The sequence below is a fragment of the Emys orbicularis genome, chromosome 4 (assembly GCF_028017835.1).
Source record: "Emys orbicularis isolate rEmyOrb1 chromosome 4, rEmyOrb1.hap1, whole genome shotgun sequence".
NCBI classification, from domain to species: Eukaryota; Metazoa; Chordata; order Testudines; family Emydidae; genus Emys; species Emys orbicularis.
In genome coordinates, this window is record NC_088686.1 from 151,540,362 (window position 1) to 151,560,781 (window position 20,420).

General features: G+C 51.9%; 1 protein-coding gene across 1 annotated transcript; it reads right to left on the reverse strand.

Moving 5' to 3' along the window:
* Window positions 1-1,815: 1,815 nt before the first annotated feature.
* LOC135877668 (regenerating islet-derived protein 4-like) lies at window positions 1,816-12,283 on the reverse strand. Its single transcript, XM_065403197.1, has 6 exons — window positions 12,104-12,283; window positions 10,008-10,126; window positions 5,539-5,685; window positions 4,361-4,475; window positions 3,286-3,358; window positions 1,816-2,638 (listed from the first exon to the last, which is right to left on the reverse strand). The coding sequence occupies exons 1-6, from the start codon at window positions 12,150-12,152 to the stop codon at window positions 2,617-2,619; spliced, it is 525 nt and encodes a 174-aa protein (XP_065259269.1). The 5' UTR covers window positions 12,153-12,283; the 3' UTR covers window positions 1,816-2,616.
* Between the last annotated feature and the right edge of the window lie 8,137 nt (window positions 12,284-20,420).

Consider the following 20,420-nt stretch of genomic DNA (forward strand, 5'->3'; position numbering starts at 1 on the left):
TGCCGCAGGGCTCTCCGCCTGCTAGAGACACAGTCCTGACTCCTCAAGCTCCCAGCAGCCACTGACCAGCTCTGGCCCAGGGGCTTCTTTTATGTGAGCCTGCTGGGCTCTGATTGGTCGCTCCCTGCAGCCCTTCCTTGATTGCCTGCGCCCAACGCAGCCTCTCTAGGCTGATTGGAGGACCCATCTCCACTGCTCACATGCAGGATTAACCCCTTTTACATCTGTGTGCGGTAGACACCCCATCACACACCCTCCCGCTCAAGACTGCATCCCTCGGGGTGTTGGGCATCTCCTACCCTGCAGCTGCCTAAGCTGCATCTGTAGCTCATCCCTTTCTCTTTCTGCCTCCCTCAACAGGAGACACACGTCTGCCTGGGCCTGCATATCATCGCTAAACGTTTCCCTCTGGTATGTGAGGTGTCCTCTGCTCTTTGCAATGGCTAGTTTATCTTTCACTTGCCCCACTGGGTCCCCCAGCACCCTTACGTTCAGGGTCTGAGTCCCCCCACTCGCCACTTGGGAAGTGACTGGACAGCTGACTGCCGGGCCCCCGGAATGGGGGAGCACAGATAGGGACTCACAGGATACCACAGTCCTTGGTGTGACGTGGACCCAAGAGCAGACGTGATGGCAGGCAAGGCACGTCAGGAGAGGGGCTACCGACTTGCAGTGCTAATCCCCAAGATAGCCAGCAGGAGGTGCCACTCTGGGCAAAAATCACTCCCCACCTGCTCCCTGGAGACTGCTCCAGAGACCGCATTGACTTTTCTGAGTGCCCCTTAGGGGGCAGATGCCGGTTGAGGTGTCCCTCTGTTGGCTGTCAGGGGCCTGGAGCGGAGCCGTAGGAGCCCAAGATCCAGCACAGACCTGCCCGGCCGAGCCTGAGTGTGCAGTGCCTTGCGGAGGCTCATGGAGTTTAAGGCCTGAAGGGATCATCAGATCATCGAGTCTGAACTCCTGTATATCGCAGGCCCTTAAAGTTCACCCATTTCCCCCTGCCCTGCGCCCAGTAACGACTGTCTGGCTGAAGCGTCTTCCCCCAAGGCCTCCCGGCTGGGTTTGAAGGCCCCCCTTCCCTTGCAGGCTGTGCCCAGGGTTACTCACCCAGCCTGGCAAACATCCGTGCCTTGTTTCTAACTCGAGTGTGTCATGTGCTGCCTTTCTCCTCCAGGATAGAGAGCCCCTCGGTACCTGGGCTGTTCCCCCCTTGGCAGAACTTATACGCTGCATCAAGTCAGCTGTAGTCTTCCAAGGGCCTGATCCACGCGGGATCTGGGGATCCAGGTGGGCTGAGGGGGATGAACCCCTCATTTTTCTGCCGTGGAGCAAACGCTGCCTCCCCGCAGGAGAAGAGTCTCCATACGGGGCACCTCGTAACATGAGGCTGTAGGGTTGGGCCTGCAGATTTCACACAGCCCTTAGCCAGGGAAACCCCCCAGTGTCACTGGCTGGAGAAGGGCTCTGGGGTTCAGTCCATTGTGGTTATGGTCAAGAGTGGACACAGCCCAATGCTTGTCAGAGCAATTCCACCTCGGGGATTCAGCAGAGCCCTGTCGGGTCGTGCTGGTGACTTGAGATGGGGAATTCAGCCGGGGGAGAGGGGAGAAATCGCCCCGTCCCTTGAAATCTCAGAGAGTCAAGAGGAAATTTGGAACCTTGACTCATCCCCAAGGCAACACTGCGAGCGAGCGTTCCACCTGGCAAAGCTGCCGTGGTTTTATACACCTTTCCCCACAAGTTGCTGCCCTTACCCCTCCCACTCATGGCCAGGTCCCCACTGTGCCAGGCGCTGTACAATGACTACTACATTCGTTCTCTGGGCGCGCAGCTTTTTTATTGATCATTTTGTTTTGGCCCAGAACATTTGTAGGAATGAGCAGGTACATGTATAAAGCAGGAGGAAGAGGCGGGAGAAAGAGAAGCAGGGATCAGAGCAAGGAGCTCTCTAAGCAGATTTGCATGAGCAGAATCGCTGAATGATGCCTTGCCAGTGAGAGCGCAGTGTACAGCTGGGTGGCTCTGGAGTCCAAAGAGACTGTGACCTTTGTTCCCCCGGCCTCCGGCCTGCTGCGGGTTCCCATTGGAAAGTGGCTCCCAGCAGGAGCCGCCAGCTGGGACCGAGGGGGAATACAGGTGGGTGACACTTTTCAGACCAGCCCCTTTTCCGGTGAAAAATGCAGGTTTGGTGAAACCGAATCATTTGGTGAATTGTTTTGGCTTCACTAAAGTGTATCGGCCAAAACTAAAAACCAACCCAGAACAAATCTAAACCTTTGGTGTGTTTGGTCTGAAACTACTTTTCCTTTTTAAATGGCCTTTAGTCTGATTAAAAACAAACAAGCAAACAAGAGTTTTTAAATGGTCACAATCAAAACAAAATTTTTGTTTGGTGCAAAATGATTCCCCCACTTCTCCATTTGCACATTTTTTTCCCCTCCCAGTTTTTCAGAATTCCCAGCAAACCCCCAAACCTGTTATTTGCCCAGTTCTACCCGGGACACAAAAGACGGGATAAGGACACAGCAGTAATTGGTTCCAGATGTGAAGCTACAGCACAGGAAGGTGACACAGCCTCCACTGCAGGATACAGGCCGCGTCTTCCACCACGTCCTGTTACCAGGATTGGTCCCTGAAGCTGCGGGAACAGGCATTGCCCATGCAAAAGAGGAAGAGAAACGGCTGTTGGTTGTGGTGCCCAGATGTGGATGGGACCTTTTCTCTCTAGGGGCGCCAGTTCTGATCTGGCCCCAGGGTGGGGCACTAGCTGGCTCAGGGGATGGGACATGGGGCCTTTGCCCTGTATGGGGTGCTAGCTCCAATGTGGTCCCAGGGAAGTGGTCCTGGTGGGTTTAGGGGGTCAGGGAAGGGGATACGGGGCCTTTCCCATCTAAGGCTCTAGTGCCAGTATGGCCAGTTTCAGGTCAGCAGTAACTAAAGGTGCTCCTGTGGATCTCAGCCTGGGAGGAAGGTGCCCGTCTCACAGGAGTCACCCACCCATGGGCCAGAGGAGCCCTGGAGACTAAGCTCCCCAGAGCCGTCTCTTCCCGAGCAGGCGGTGTGCAGGCAGGACGCTGCCATCGCTGTATGTGGCGCTCACTGGGACAGAGACTGTGTCTTCCTACGTGTTTGTACAGTGGCTGGCCCAGTCTGAGCACAACTGCAATATAAACAACAACCGGGCCCCGCGGGTGCCCGAACAGTCACCGGGACACCATCAGCCACTGCTAGAGTTCGCCTGTCCGGAGAATAGCCCGCCCTGGTGGGAGTGACGCTGGATGGTACCTGTTCCGCAGGGTGTATTTGCAAACGAACGGGAAGGTCCAGTTGGTGCCATAGTCGTTCCAGGTGACGAAGCCTAAAAGAGACGGAGTCAGAAGGAATCAATCCAGGAACAAACCGCCCGCTGGCAGGAACGGGCACTTCCATGACTAGGAAAGTCATCTGCATGTGAGAGCTAATGTGAGCTCTCTACCTGTGCAGGCATCTGTACAGTCTAGACTGGGGTGATAGATAGATAGATAGAGGGGGTGTATGGGGATAGATAGATAGCTAGATAGATAGATACTGGAAAACACTAATGGGAACTTAGATGAGGCATGAAAAGAAAGGTTGAGAGCAATATTGCCCTGGTCCATTGCCGCCTTGCATCTTGGGTCATCAATTTCTCCATTGCAAATTGGTGTAACTGGGTGACCCATGCCTGCCAATAGTGGGAGGGGACGGAGTGAGGGCAGCTGGCTTCAGTAGTGTTTCTGAGCATGCTCAGTCTGTGTGAGCATGCTCAGTACAAGCCAAGCAGCAAATCGGGGGGGACCCTGCTTCACCCCCGCAGGCCTCCCCTCTTTGCACCCACGTAGCTCTGGTAGACCTGACGGCACATGGGGCAGGCCGGAGCTGCTCCCAGCCCGAGGTGATCACACACTGTTCCGTTTGTGGAGTTCACTTTGAAAGTGGGTCATAATGCATTGGAGTTGTCAGTCCTCTGGCACTGATCGGGGTGTATTGGGGAGGGCTTTCCCCAGGAAACTGGCCAGCCACTAGGGAGGGATTTTGTTTGGATTGGGCTGGTTTTGGAGGGGGGGAGGCAGGGGTTGTGTTCCTCCAAAGCATTTGGCGTAAGCCACAGTCAGAGGCAGAGGTAGGTAGGTCAGTGGACTGAGCTGCTAGGGCAGGGGACCAAACCAGACAGCTCAATGATTTGATCGGATGGTGCAGCCAACCAGCAGGAACTGAATCTGGGCAATGTTCTTCTGGTGAGAGTCAGGGGGTCGAGATAATGAGCCAGCCCTGACCAAACCGAGCCACCAAGCATCTGCTCCCCCTCCCCCAACACACAGCCCCAGGACAAAGCTCCCACCGTTTTCCAGGGTCCAAGAGCCCAGGTAGTTTTCTCCCGGGAGACCATCGGGCTGGTCTGCAGGAAATGCCCGGAAATTGTATTTGGAACCATCCGTCCACATGAAAGACCCCTCCTAGAGAAAGGGTGACAGTGTTAGTGACTGAACCGGGGGCCAGGAGCGCTGCGGGGAGAGGAGATGGAGCAATAGCCACTAAGGGATCAGCACTGTCTCTAGCACCTAATATCCCAGCTGTGGAGGCCTCTTCCTCACTGCAGCCCTCTCCAGCACTGACAGCGTCAGCCTCACACCACCCCGGGGAGTGGGGAAGGGTCTGCCCCGGGTTACAGATAGGGGAACTCAGCACAGGGTAGATTAAGTGACTGTGCCAAGGTCACACAGGGAGACAGTGGCAGACCCAGGAACTGAACCCAGGACTCCCAAGTCCCCGTGCGCTGCCCTAAGTGCTGGGCCATCCTTCTGTCTGTGGGGCTGGCAGAGTGAGCAGCGCCGACCTGGCTTGGAATCAGCTCTGTCATAACCCTCACCCGCAGCCCTAAGCTGGCACCGAGTTCACCGTCATGTGCCAGCGTCACCTCCACTTTGGGATGGCACCAGCCTCTACCAGATCCCAGCACACCTTCCCCACTTGCAGCAGCCGCACCACGCCCAGCCCCAGCTCTCCCCAAGCTCAGACCTGGTTCTTGGAGAGTGAACGTCAGCTGGAGTGCGGAGGTGACAAAACAGCTGTAGTTTCCACTGCACCTTTTCTACGCCCTGTATCCCAGCATGCTTTGCAGCTGAGGGACAGTAACACCTACCTCTTCTCTAGCACTTTTCATTAGTAGAGCTCACAACACTTCACAAAGCAGGTCAGTAGCGTTACCCGAATTTTACAGATGGGGAAACTGAGGCACAAGGAGAGGCTGGGACTTGCCTAAAGCCACCCCAGCAGCAAAGCCAGGAATAGAACTGAGGACTCCTGGGGCCTAAACAAGGCAAACACTCTTTGCTCTACATCAGATTGAAATAACAAGCCCACAATGTAAGACACAGGGAGCCAAATTCTGCCCTCAACCCCACGATGTCCCCCTGGTATAAGTGGAAATGCCAGTCTGACCCTCCATCCCTGGCGATTGCTCTGAAGTTGCAGTTGCTCTGATTGTGGGCTGTGCCAGACGGGTGAGGCAGGAGCTACCTTGAAAGTGTCATGTGCGCCGATCCAGTAGGCCTGCCCTTTAGTGTAATCCAGCGGCTTGCCCATCAGGTGAAAGATGAAGTCATTTTCCTCTGCGCTGTGGATGGAGGCCAGATGGGAATTCTTGCCGTGGCTTTGACACGCCACCTGAAAAGGCACCGCAAGGACAAATCACACAAGGCTGCAACCAGCGCGCCTGACCCGAAACGCTTAGATATCAATGGAAAAACGCCTGTTGACATCAGTGGGTCAGGGCCCTAGAGAAGGGGGGTGGTCTGGTCGTTGAGGCAGTGGGCTAGCCCTCAAGAGAGATGGACTGAATTCCCAGTTCTGCCACAGACTCACCAGGTGGCCTTGGGCAAGTCTCTTAGCGTCTCACACCTTGGTTTCCCCCACAGGGAGGGGACTGGTCCATTTGCTGCGGGGACAAAAGCACCCCTCCCGTGGCTGTAGTAAGTGTCTACGCTAGAGCAGCACAGCTGCAGTTGTGCCATTATAGCATGTGCCAGAATGGGGGGGGCAAGGGGATATGCCCCCCCCACTTTTAAAAGTGAGGGAAGAGGCGATGTGGAGGTGTGGCCTAGTGGGGGAAGGGGCAGCACAGAGGCGGGGTCTCTGGGGAAGGGGCAGTGTGGTGGGCGGGGCCATGATTCAGGCACCTGCCCCCCCCCCCCCCCCCTTTTAGAGAGCTTCCGCTGCTCCTGGTGTAGACACAACCTGAGAGTGTCAACATTTGAAAAGTCTGTTGGGAGGACAGGCAGAGCTCAGGTCAGGGGCTGTGTTATGCCAGAAGGTGTTAATGGCTGCCATCCACCAACAATGAGAGAGGTGGTTGTAGCTACCTGCTCTGCTAACCAGATGGCAAAAACCGGACCGGCGTCCTCCATTTCCCCCTTTTTGTTTTTTCTGATTTCCCCCCAGATCAATAGAACTCTAGGCATCGATGCCTAGAAGGTTCCCTGACGTTTTGGAACAGATGGCATGCGGCGTTCAAGTGTTATCACCTTATCGACAGACACGCCCACAGAGAAATGCCCTCGAGCTGAATATAAGCTTATGGATACAGAGATCTCGGTGGGAGGGCAATAATGGCCATCAGAGGAATATTTAGAGGAGGTGAACAGAGGCCATCTGGAAGGCTGGGAAATTCCCCCAGACTTGTTCGTGTGGCAGAGGAGGGATTCCAACATTCTCCCTAGCAGGAGTCACACCAGCTGCTCAAGGGGCAGATTCACTCACATGGCTCAGGATTTAATGAGAGACGTCAGTGGACCCCTTTGAACAGACGCTGCCTAGGAGCCCACTCCACCGACAGGGCCACTGATCTCAAGGGAACCACGTACAGCGCCACCCGTGGCTGGCCAGAATCCAGCCCTTAGTAATGTGCCCTCCAGAGCATTTCCTGTCCCCTGCCTCTCTCCCTGCTCAGCAAATATGCCCAGCTGTTAATAGTCCCTAGCTCTTGTAAAGTGCTTCTCATCAGCTGATCTGGGCCAGAGCGCTGGGCGACAGCAGCTGTACCAGCACTCTGACCACTGCAGCACCAATTAAAGCGGAGGGGCGAAGCTGTGCCTCAGTGACAGATCAGAGGTGGGCTGCAGACAGCTACAGGGCTAAGGAGGCCCAGGAAGGAAGTGCCAGGGGAGAGTGTCTGCGCTGCAATCAAAGACCTGCAGCATGGCCGTGGCTGGCCCAGCTCAGCTCACTTGCACGCCTGGGGCTCCGGCTACGGGGCTATAAATGGCAGTGTAGACGTTCAGGCTCCACCAGCCGGACAGCTCTGAAACTCTGGGAAGCCCGAATAGCTACAAAGCTATTTTTAGCCCCATGAGCCCGAGTCAGCTGACCTGGGCTCAGCGACACAGTGCAGTGGGGTTTTTAATCGCAGTGTAGACGCACCTTCAGCATTAGTCCCAGGAGAGATCTCTGAGGGAGAGCGCTCCTCCCTCTCCAGGCCTTGCTCTAAGGGGCTGAGGAGTATGTGCTATTGCAGATAAGGTGGTGCACTATGCTGAACAGCTGAGGGGGGAACATTGTAAATCAGGGGTCTCCAACCTTTTTACACTCAAGATCACACTTTGAATTTAAGATCAACCCAGGATTTACCCCACCCCTTCCCCGAGGCCCCACCCCTTCTCCGAGGCCCCATCCTGCTCACTCCATTCCTCCCTCCCTCTGGGCTGGGGCAGGGGGTTGGGGTGGAGTGCAGGAGGGGTGCAGGCTCTGGACGGGCTGAGGGGTTCAGAGTGTGGGAGGGGGCTCCAGGCTGAGCCTGGGGCAGGGAGTTGGGATGCACGAGGGGGTGCAGGGGATTGGGGTGTGGGAGGGGGTGAGGGGTGCGGGCTCTGGGAGGGAGTTTGGGTGCAGGAGGGGCTCTGGCCGGGGGGAAGGGGGTTGGGGTGTAGGAGGGGGTACAAGGTACAGGCTCCGTCCAGGAGGCACTTACCACAGGCGGCTCCCGGTAGTGGCTGGCTACTGGCACATCTCTTTGTGCCCCTTGGGGGGAGGGGGACAGCGGGTCTCCGTGCACTGCCCATGACCACAAGCGCCACCCCCACAGCTCCCATTGGCCGGTTCCTGCAAGAACTGGTTAAAGGGGAGACTGCAGCGGGTAGTACTGAAAGGTGAACTGTCAGGTTGGAAGGAGGTCACCAGTGGGGTTCCTCAAGGTTCGGTTTTGGGTCCGATTTTATTTAATCTATTTATTACTGACCTCGGAACCAAATGTAGGAGTGGGCTGATAAAGTTTGCGGATGACACAAAGTTGGGAGGTATTGCCAATTCGGAGAAGGATCAGGATATCCTGCAGGGAGACTTGGATGACCTTGTAAATTGGAGTAATAGTAATAGGATGAAATTTAATAGTGAGAAGTGTAAGGTGATGCATTTAGGGATGACTAACAAGAATTTTAGTTATAAGCTGGGGACGCATCGGTTGGAAGTAACGGAGGAGGAGAAGGACCTCGGAGTCCTGGTTGACCGCAGGATGACTATGAGTCGGCAATGTGACGTGGCCGTGAAAAAAGCTAATGCGGTCTTGGGATGCATTAGGCGAGGTATTTCTAGTAGGGACAAGGAGGTGCTGCTTCCGTTATACAAGGCACTGGTGAGACCTCATTTGGAGTACTGTGTGCAGTTCTGGTCTCCTATGTTTAAAAAGGATGAACTCAAACTGGAACCGGTACAGAGAAGGGCCACTAGGATGATCCGAGGAATGGAAAACCTTTCCTATGAAAGGAGACTCGAGGAGCTCGGTTTGTTTAGCCTAACCAAAAGAAGGCTGAGGGGGGATGTGATTGCTCTCTTTAAATATATCAGAGGGATAAATACCAGGGAGGGAGAGGAATTATTTCAGCTCAGTACTAATGTGGACACGAGAACAAATGGATATAAACTGGCTGTGGGGAAGTTTAGGCTTGAAATTAGACGAAGGTTTCTAACCATCAGAGGGGTGAAATTTTGGAACAGCCTTCCGAGGGAAACAGTGGGGGCGAAAGACCTCTCTGGCTTTAAGATTAGGCTAGATAAGTTTATGGAGGGAATGGTTTGATGGGATAACGCAATTTTAGTCAATTAGGCAATAACGTGCCATCGCTGGTAAAATGAGGGTCCGGCTGGAGATTCTTGCCTGTATGCTCGGGGTTCTACTGATCGCCATATTTGGGGTCGGGAAGGAATTTTCCTCCAGGGTAGATTGGCAGAGGCCCTGGAGGTTTTTCGCCTTCCTCTGCAGCATGGGGCAGGGGTCGCAAGCTGGAGGATTCTCTGCGACTTGAAGTCTTTAAATCACGATCTGGAGACTTCAACAGCTGAGTTAAGGGAAAGTGGGTGGGTCAGCTTTTGTGGCCTGCATCATGTGGGAGGGCAGATTAGATGACCATATTGGTCCCTTAAAAGTCTATGAGTCTCATAATTGGTCTCATTAAAGTCTATGAGTCTATGAGTCTATGAGACAGTGCTGGGGGCAGGGCAGCTTGTGGAGCCGCCTTCTCTCCCTCCCCCAGGGGCCACAATGACGTGCCAGCAGCCAGCTGCTACTGGGAGCAGTGTGGGGCCACGGCAGGCACGCAGCCTGCCTAAGCCCCACTGCACCGCAGGACTTTTAGCGGCCCAGAGATTGCAATCGACTGGCACAGGCTCCAGGATCGACCAGTCGATCACATTCGATGGGTTGGTGATCACTGCTGTAAATCAACTACACGTGGTGTTCCCAAGCAGAGCCTCTCCAAGTGCTCTGGGCGCTCAGAGAAAGATAGGAGCAGAGGCCGTGCACTGTTACAAGATCTCAAAGCACTTTACAAAGTCAGTATCTTTACATTTTACAGATTGGGAAACTGAGGCACGGCGAGGGGAGTGACTTGCCCTAGGTCACCCAGCAAACCAGTGCTGGGAATAGAATCCAACTCTCCTATGTCCCAGGCTGGGGCTCTTTCCACTAGGCCATGCTACCTCCCTGCATTCAGACTTGCCTCAGCTTCAGGCCATTTCATCGGTTCCTTCACAGCCTTATAGCAGGCGTCTTGATACTGCACCCAGCCCTCGTAACAAAAGCCACGGGCGCAGAGACAGTTCTCCTGGGAGCAGGCACCTGGTGTCAAGATCGGGAACCACAAGTGCAATGAGCATGCAAGAGAGAATAAAACATCAGTGCAACATGTTTCATGCATTGGTCCCAAAGGCAGGTAAGTATTATACCAATTGCTCATTGCAGGAGAAATCAGTGACATGGACTCTGAGTAGTTTCTTAGTGCACCTTGTTCATTTACATTTTATGCACCAGTCCTGGAACAGAGGTGGTCACAAACAGCACACATTCAAGCCCCTCTGTTAGTGATCTCAGCCCATGCATCAGTGCCAGGTTCCCAGGGAGCAACAAATCCTCCTGCCCTTTGCAACAGTTGCCCCCCAAAAATAAATTGGATTACAAAACTAACAAGACTATGTCTGCCAAGACTGTACTCTGGCTCACATGCTAAGATTGTGTGTAACAGCACCATCTGGTGGCACCACCATAGCAGTATCAATACCCTCATGCAGGGAGAAGAGTGATCTAGGGGTTGCTATAACTGTTAATGATTTTCACTGATTGCTTCATTTATCAATAGTGGTTTTTCATGCACAATAATTATTAATACAGCAGCAGCATTTTGCTTGGTGCTTTACAGTGAATGAAAAAGAAGGGGTCCCTTGCTTAAAAACTACATGGGACAAACATAAACGGTGGTGACAGACAAGATTCATAGCTGTCAAGGCCAGAAAAGACCATGGTGATATCTAGTGTTACCACCTAGATAATACAGGCCAGAGAACTGCCCCCAAATAATTCCTACAGCAGATCTCTCGGGAAGCATCCAATCTTGATTTTGAAATGGCCAGTGATGAAGAATCCATCATGACCCAAGGAAGAAGGGAATGGAGAAGAGTTTAGGGTGAGAGGAAATTAAAATAATATGAACCACATTATTTGGAGCTAACTTGTGGCAGTGAAGAGCTGTGCTGCCCAGCAAGCAGAGTGGGACCTGAATCCGTCGGCACACTGCTTCCCCCTTTTGCTCCAGAAGGGGGTGCTGAACCTGGGCCAGCCCTGGCTCTGTGGCAGATTAATCCCACTGGTGCTTTTATTATTATGATTAATTATATTACGGGAGTATCAGAGGGGTAGCCGTGTTAGTCTGGATCTGTAAAAAGCAACAAAGAGTCCTGTGGCACCTTATAGACTAACAGACGTATTGGAGTATAAGCTTTCATGGGTGAATACCCACTTTATGCCTCTGACGAAGTGGGTACTCACCCATGAAAGCTTATGCTCCAATACGTCTGTTAGTCTATAAGGTGCCACAGGACTCTTTGTTGTATATTACGGGAGCGGCTCGGAGCCCTCTTCATGGACCAAGACCCCGTTGCGCTAGGCTCTGTACAAAGAACAAGCAGACAGCCCTGCCCCAAAAGCTTACAACCTAGGGCAAGAGCTGATTGCAGCCGTACGGAGGAGTGCAAGGAAATAATGCGACCATATTAGTCAGCAGGTTGGGCAGGGGTCTCAGCAGGCCAGCGGCATGACTGATGTCAAGTTTTTGTAGCTGCCATGGCAGGGGAGAATTTTGAAGGAGGACAAGGAGGCGGTTTTGTGGATGTTTACAGGGAGTTCCTCCCAAGCATAAAGTGAGGAGTTCGGATGACTTTGGAGGACAGGGGAAACTCTGGGTGCATAGGAAGAGGGAGGTCATTCCAGGCAGAGGTGCATGGAAAAGGTCAGGGTGAGAGGCGGGAGGAAGAGGAGAAGACAGGGAGCCAGACACCCTCTGCTTCACCTTCTACCTCTCAAGCCTGGGGTGAGTGAAGTGTTCAGACTCCATGGACCTCCCAGTCCTGGGACTCTGCCAAAATCCAGCACGGGGAAGCAATGGGTGCTGAGCCGGCAGGAGGGCCGCGCGGTGAAGACACCTCTCTACCAGGACCAGGGCTCCCCACTCCTTCCACGAGGCCATCGCTGTGGGGTGGTGGTGCCCACAGAACAGTGTGGTTGGGCTGGGGGTTAGCAGCAGGGAAGGATAACACAACTCACCCCAGGCAATGAAGTTGAGCACGAGGTAGAGGGATGTCCTGGGATCCATCTCTGGTGAGGATGGGGGTCAGCAGGCAAATCCCAACAGCCCCGCTGGCTAGTACAGACTCCCCTCAGGTTGGGCTTTCGGGCTTTGCTCACGGTGGAACACAAGTGGATGCAGGAAATTTTGTATCAGTCCTCTGCACCGCAGTGACTCATCACAGGAAATGCTGCTCCTCTGAACTTCCTCTATGGTCCTGTTGTGTCCCTTCTGGCTCCAGCAGCCTGGTTTAACGCTTTCTCCACGCGGAGGCCAGTGGAGTAAGCCCTGCAGCTGCTCACTTTATTGTGGTGGGCAAATGTACTAGTTGTCTTCAGGCAGGGAACTGGCCGGCATGGGAGAGAGAAGGCCCAAGGAAATCTCCCTGGGACCTGATGAATAGTCATCCTACATCCTGCAATTCCGTTCTTTGCCATTAGGGGAGGGCAGAGTGGCTGTACAGGTGGAAAAGAGAGAAAGCAGAAGCCTGGCAGTGGAAAATTCAGCTCTTAAAGGGAAGTGTGCAAATGGACCATGCCCACTGGAATGCGTTCCCCTTTCCCCCCACCTGCCCAGCCTACTTGTGACTAGGGAGAGCAATTTGGACGGGGAGGACAAAAATTGGGTAGACACACTGGTTAAAAAACAACACACAATAGCAACTTCAGGTCAAATTTGTTACATTGTGAGTGTTAAAATTGTCCATGTTATTTGCAGAGAGCTAATTGGGATTGGTAAAATCCTGGAGACAGTAGTCAAGGCGGGTTGGGGTGGCGAAGGGGAGATTGTTTGGAAGAGAAGCAGTGATATTTATCTTCCTGCTGCCCCCAAGCAGGTTAAGGAATCGTGCGAAGGGCCAAAGAAAGGCCATTTCTGATGCAACCACATTCAACTGTCCAGGGAAAGGCCATCAAGGGGCTGTATATGAAATCTGCACTAAAAAAATAACCAAGGAGGGGATTGTGGCTTCCAATCACACTGGTGAGCCACTGCGGTGTGAGTGGGAGAATAACTGTGCTGCTAACTCTCCTTTCTGTCCCTGCGACCCTGAGATTCTGCCTGAACAACTCAAAGAAGTAGCTTATACCAGCAAAACTTATGTTGCTCGGGGAGGGGGGTGTTTTATTCATAAGTGCTAGTGTAGACATGGCCCTAGAGAAGAAGATTCATTTCATCATGGGGGTAGACGTGAAACCCCAGTTCCATCCTGAGACTGGGGTGTAGATCTCTCCAGTAAAACTCTGGGTCTGTGGTAGAGCTGTGAGGATGGGCTCTGTTCACATGAGGGGCCATTCTTGTCTAAGCCAGCCAAGGGCAGGTAACGTTTTGGTGAAAGCCCATGTTAACGTTGTGGCAGCATTTCTTGGGCTCCAATGTTGGGTCACATTCACAGGGCTCACCAGCACAGTGTCGACTGCTTCGAACGTCTGTTTTCACATGGTCTAATGCAAGGTCAGGCATCTAGGCATAGGTCAGATGGTGACAGAGGCAGGACTGGGTCATGGAAAGCAGCAGCACTGAAAAGGGCTTCAGGCTCATGGTAGATAATCAGCTGAACATGAGCTGCCAGGGCAATGCTGTAGGCAAGAAGGCAAATGTAAACCTTGGCTGTATAAGCCGGGACTATCAACTTGGAGAAGGGAGGTGGTGTTACTTTGTGCATTAGCGAGACCATGACTAGATACTGCGCCCACTTCTGGCGTCTCCAAGAAGGATGTTGAAAAATTGGAAAGGGTTCAGAAAAGAGCTACAAGAGTGATCGGAGGTCTGTCAAATCTTATAGGGTATGTCTCCACAGCCAGCAGCCAGGAGCCTCCGAGCCCCAGGTCAACAGACTTGGGCTCGCACGACGGTGCTAAAAAAGCTGTGTAGACAGCGGTGTTCAGTTGCGGCTCGGGCTCTGAAGCCCTCCCCACTCCCTAAGCTTCTGAGCCCAAGCTCCAGCCAAAGTGACAACATCTGCACAGCTGGTTTTCGTGCCATAGCAAGAGCCCTGCGAACCCAAGTCTGTCAACTCGGAGGCTCGCTGTCATGGGCTGCGTAGACATGCAAGTAGCGCAATCTATCTTGTTTATCCAAGAAGGTTAAGAGGTGACTTGATTGTGGTCTATAGGAGCCTACATGGGTATCTACATATTCCTTTTATGTGATTTAAAAAAAAATTCATAAAGAAGCAAACCCCAAGAAATACAGAAAGGTAAATGACTTACAGCTCATATATGCTATCAAATACCCCACATTTCACAGGAGAGCCAATGAAATTATGCAATTACTCAACTTTACAGCTTGTTGAAACTGCAAGACCAGACAATGCTAATATGAATGATATTAGGTATCAGCTTGGAGCAGAAGAGATAAGCCAAATCAGTAAGTTAGTCCCATTAACTGATTAAGTTTGTAAGTGTATGTAGGGCAGATATAATGATGGGGAAGTAAGTTCGACATAAAACAACAGAGAAGGTACTCAGTTCCTTCTGCTTCTTGTGACTTTTGGAACAGATGCGCTTCCTCATCAACTTCGACATGCAACCTTATAAAACATTTGAGCTCTCACTGCTTGGCAAGTTTTTTTGCTCTTCTGAAGGCTGATCTTTGTTCAAGATCTTTGTTCACAACTTGTGCCCAATCTTGAAAAAGCATTATCTTCTTCTGTGGCAGCCCCCAAAACAGTTCTTCCCACCACCATGAGCTAGCTGCAGTCTTTTTTCTTTTACAGGAAATCGGAGAAATCTGACAATCAGTGGGCAAGGTTTGGCATTTGAAGCTGGCTTAGGAGCCAAGGACCTACGAGCGTTCTCTAAACCAAATTTAAAATCACCCCACAGGCTAAGCACTTCTGATAGGAGCCAGGAATGAATGCTAGGGGACGGCCTTGATCTGCTCCTTCAGGTCTGAATCTCAGATTATTGGGGCGAGACCATCCCTTGAGGTCTGCCACTTTAGATTTAAGAGAAGATAAGTCTGTGAGGGCAGAGAGCCCTTAGCTGATCTTCCACCAATGATATTATCCCTTCTGCTTCATTCACCATCCCTGTCAGTGCTTGCAGAGAGGAGCGAATTGAGGTAACAGTCAGTGGTACTGTGGGCATTGTGGCCTTGACATCTACTGTATCTGCAGCAATTTTCTCCAGCAGGGCCATCAACCTCTTGTTCAGGAGGTGGAGGTGGAGATGGGAGCTCCGCTTTTCATGTTTTTGGGCTACTTGTAGAGTAGTCTACTTGTCAGAAGACAAATCATTACCTGCTGACTTTCTGGAGATTTTGGGGCACTTGTTCTTTTATGGGGGGCAGTCGGTCGGGGTCCTGGACTCTGGCTCGAAATGAATGTGAGTAGATGGCTCTGGAACTCATGGGCTCTGCTCCTCCATGCTACACAGAACCCCCTGGAGTTGGGAAGAAAGGTTATGACAGGAGAGGGCTTTTTAATTTAGCAGACAGAATGAGAGACACTAGTTGGAAGCAGAAGCAAGACCAATTCAAACTGGGACTAATATGCAAATATTTACTAATGAGAGTAATTAATCACTGGGACAATTTAACTAAGGACATGGTAGTTTCTCTATTTCAGTCTTTAAGTGTAGGTTTTTGTGGATCACAAAACTGATTATATGTTAACAATGTGAGGCCATTGTGAAAAGGCTGATATTCTGGGGTGTATTAACAGAAGTGTTGTATGTAAGACACAATAGGTAATTGTCCTACTCTACTCAGCACAGGTAAGGCCTCAGCTGGAGTCCTGTCCAATTCTGGGTACCACAGCTTAGGAAGCATGTGAACAAATTGGAGAGAGTCCAGAAGAGAGCAACAAAAATGATCAACAGTTTAGAAAGTCATTCTATTCTAACTGGAAAATGTTTTGGGGGATGAACGTGTGTGTGTGTGTGGGGGGGGGGGGTTGAGTCAAAACGACTTTTTGCTTCAAGATTTTTAGTGACTCTGAAGAAAGATTAAAAAAACTGGGCATGTTTAGTCTTGAGAAAAGAAGACTGAGCAGGGACCTGATAACAACTCTATTCAGGGCTGTTATAAAGGGGATGGTGATCAGGTTTTCTCCGGGTCCTTTGAAAGTAGGACAAGAGTAATGGGTTTAATCTGCAGCAAGGGAGATTTAGGTTAGATATTAAGAAAACCTTTCTAACTATCAGGTTAAGCTCTGGAACAGGTTTCCAAGGGAGGTTGTAGAATTCCTCTCACTGGAGGTGTTGGACAAACACCAGCCAGGGATGGTCTCGTCTGGATTTACTTGGTCCCACCTCAGCACTGGGGACTGGACTTGATGACATCTCAAGTTCCTTTCCAGCCCTTCATTTCTACAATACTGTCACTATTAGCTTAAAAGTAGAGTGACCATATGTCCCGTTTTGCCCGGGACAGTCTCGTTTTTAAGCTCTGTCCTGGCTGTCCCAACCTTTTTTACAAAAAATGGGCATTTGTCTCGTTTGCTCTTCCCAACTGATCAGTTGGCAAAAGCAAACAAACAAATGCCCAGTTTACCAAAAAAGTCAGGTGCGCTCCCCTATGGGGGGCGCAGAGGAACTTGGGAGGGGGGCGATGCGAGGTGCTGGGCAGCGGGGCTCTGGGGTGAGCCCCAGCCCCGGGCGGCATGGAGCTTGGGGAGAGGGGTCAGCCCCAGCCATGAGTGGCAGAAGGCACAGAGCTCAGGAGGAGGCTTGGGGTCAGCCCCAGCCCCGGGCAGTGTGTGGGGGGGTGGCTCTGGCGAGCCCTGCAGGCAGGGGGCGGGAGGGCTTGGGCTCAGGCGAGCCCCAGCCGTCCCATTTTTACTTTAGGTCTTACTTTTTATGGTCACTCTACTTAAAAGTATGTGGCAGCCCTGAGTCAACAGCCTGCCACTATTCAGCAGAGCACTTACGTTTGAGGTTCACACTTTATAGTGAGTTACATTTATAAATGGTTTCAAAGGGGTTATAAAGGCATAATAGATGTTCTAAGCATGCCACAGACCTGAGTAGCATGTGTTATAGATGGTTACAAGCACATCAGTATAATGTGTCATACAATGGTTATAAGCCATGGTTATACACAACCTGTTGACCTGTTGGACTTTTTGTAACTATCGATTAACTGTTTATTAAAACATCTATTACTTGTTTGTTGAATCTTTATGATGGAACCTTACTATAAAGAGACTTTGAACATGTGCCTAATACAGAATGATACAACGTAGCTAATTCAGCAACTCCAAACCTGATTGTGAAGAGGGTTGGTTTTGATGAGTCTCCTGACTTAAAACATTTGGCAGGAAACAAATTGCTGAATAGTCAAAATGGGACATTTCCGCATATTCTAACTGGAAAATGTTTTGGGGGATGAACGTGTGTGTGTGGGGGGGGGGGGGGTTGAGTCAAAACGACTTTTTGCTTCAAGATTTTTAGTGACTTTAGACTGAAAAATGTTGACGTTGAAACAAAATGTTTCAACTGACCCAGAACAAATTAGTTTTCAGTTAGTAAAAGTCAGAGCTAGGCATAAGCAGACTAAGCAGTTGCTTAGGGCTCCAAGCAGCTCAAAGGCCCTCCCCACATTTGCTTTTTATTGTGTTGGGGGGGGGGGCAAAATATTCCTGCTTAAGGCCCCCAATGGGCTAGCACCAGCACTGGCAAAAGTGTTCGAGATGGCAACTTTCATCGCAGTTTGGGAAGGGAATTTTTTTTTCCATATCTCAAAAATATTCCTGGGCCAGGGTAACCACCTCCCATGAAGCTCTGTGTTGTCAGACGCTGGCTGCATGTGTGGTCTCTCTGTGTGCTGCACTGGCTCTGGCCAGCTAGCCCGTACAGCGGCTCCGATCAAACCACCCAGGAAGACCACAAGACTCGGTTTAGTAGCGAAGGCACCCGGCCAGGTTTACTGTTGACGAAGCACGATATATAGCACCTGGCAGACTCTACGGGGATACTAAGACGTGTGCCCATGACAATGGACGCAGCTCGGTGAATGGCGGGACTTTCCATTGCCCCCTCGGCTGGCCAAAGACACTCCAAGACCCCGCCCTATACACCGATACAAACAAGTTACGTACGGCCCCTCTGACGTAGCTCGTTACCATCCTTTACCTCGTACCTGTTGGTTCAATCAAAACATCTCTGTCCATCACCCTGTCATCCTGACCTTATCTCTAAGAGAGGTCAGCATGTTCCTGTTCTCTTTGGGGCGTGTGTTTGTACCATACTTGGCATCGGGGTGTTCTGGACTGTGCAGGTGGGAGTGTCCTGTGCCTAGCGCTTCTTAGGAATGTGTGTGTTTTTGCAATACCAGCCCTATTCTTGCCAGCTTCTGTGACCTGCAAGCAGGCGTGTTTTATAACAGGGCCTGACTTCTGCTCACAGCCCGACTTTTGCTAACTTTGCTTTATATTAGCCAGGCTTGACTTCTACTTTAATTCAGGCCTCATAGCGGGCCTCTTATACAAGGCCCCGTGTTTCAGGCTCTCTTTCTACGACATTCTGCTAATGACGTTTAATTCTGCTCCCATTGTACAGACAAAGCCAGAAGATCTCACTGACCAACTGCCCCCCGGCACGATTCCCTCAGACACATGAGATGGTGCCGCCCAGGCAGCAAATTGCATAACACTCCTTGACCTCAGTGTTGTTATTTATCACTTGTATTGTGCTCTCACCCTCCTGGCCCCCTCCAAACTCCATCCTGCAACAGATTCTCTCCCCCCCTGCACACACACACAGACACAGTGAGCCAGGTGGTGGGAGGCACCTGCGAGCAGGGGGTCCCAGGGGAAGGAGCGTCTTCGGTTCTTAGCAGCTAAGCCCTGCAACAGCCAATCCTTCAGCCCAGCCTGAGGTTGCTGTAGGGTTGCCACATGTCCGGTTTTCGACCAGAACACCCAGTTGAAAAGGGACCCTGGTGACTCCAATCAGAGCCGGTCGGGAACCGCAGCCAATGGGAGCTGCGGGGGCAGCGCGCAGAGCCACCTGGCTGCACAACCATGTAGAAGCCCGAGTGGGGACATGCTGCAGCTTCCAGGAGCTGCTTGAGGTAAGCGCTGCCCAGAGTCTGCACCCCTGACCCCCTCCTGCGCCCAACCCCCTGCCCCAGCCCTGATCCCCCTCCCACCCTCCAAACCCCTAGGTCCCAGCCCCACCCCAGAGCCCGCACCCCCAGCCGGAGCCCTCCCCCCCGTGCCCCAACCCCCTGCTCCAGCCATTATTCCCCTCCCACCCTCTGAATCCCTTGATCCCAGCCTGGAGCATGCTCCTGCACCCCAAACCCCTCATCCCCACCCCCACCCTAGACCCCACACCCCCTCATGCTCCCACAACACACTACCCCAGCCTGGATCCCCCTCCCGCCCTCCGAACTGCTTGATCCCAGCCCAGAGCACCCTCCTACACCCCAAACCCCTCATCCCCCGCTGGGGGATATTGTCAGGGGTGGTTGTTTAATAGGAAGGAGGGGCAGGGCAGCTTCCCCCAGGACCGCGGCCTTCTCCAGGCTCTCAGTCACCCTCCATCCTGGCTCTGCTCCAGCCACGAGCCCCTGCCTTTCCCATCCGCTCTTCCCGTGGCGTCTCGTGCCTACCACAGACCGTGGCACTGTGGTGACGGGGGAGGGCAGAGGTGTCAGGGGCTGGTCTAAAGCCGTGCTCCGCGCCAGCCATGGGAGCCCATGTGCTCTACAGCCTCGAAAACCTGCCAGCTCCCCAGCTGAGGACACACACACACACAGTATAGATATAGGTATAATGTTGCATTCCATATACTTTATGAAAATATGCTAATGAATGTGAATATGATGTAACTGAAGTATGCTTCATGCAAAAGGTCTCTTGTAAGGTATCATTACAAAGTTTATAATCTACTGAGTGTGGTCATCCTATTGGTATGCATGTATCATTCTTGTATCTGAAGCTAGAAATACAAAGTATAACTCTGAGGTCCTATTATAATTAGGCAAAGTGTGGGCCATTAATGGTGGTTTAGAAGCTTGATGGCTCCCATTGACTCAACTGGTTGTAAATGGTTTATTTACCTGCAAGCCTTCCTGTGTATGTGTGGGCCAGCCCATGGGTAATGAAGACTGAGGTCTCACAGGGACATGTGACCATGTCACCGGATAATGAAATCCATCTTAAATTTGGTACTTTTCCATTTAGAAGGAGGGGTGGGGACCCAGAGAGACAAAAGATTACCACCTTGTGCCAAAGCTATAAAAGGGGGTGGAGCAGGACAGAGGGGGCGGCCAGTCATGAGAAAACCCCGAGTTTCCACCTAAGATGTCTGGTGGAACTAACAAGGACTGTACCGGGGAAAGGATTGG

Excerpts from the sequence above, each read along its gene's own strand:
- LOC135877668 (XM_065403197.1), bottom strand. The coding sequence starts at position 12,152 with ATGGATCCCAGGACATCCCTCTACCTCGTGCTCAACTTCATTGCCTGG. Across the intron at positions 10,127-12,103 it reads GCTCAACTTCATTGCCTGGG|GTGCCTGCTCCCAGGAGAAC; the intron begins GTGAGTTGTGTT and ends TCTTGACACCAG. Across the intron at positions 4,476-5,538 it reads GCGCACATGACACTTTCAAG|GAGGGGTCTTTCATGTGGAC; the intron begins GTAGCTCCTGCC and ends CCCTTTCTCTAG.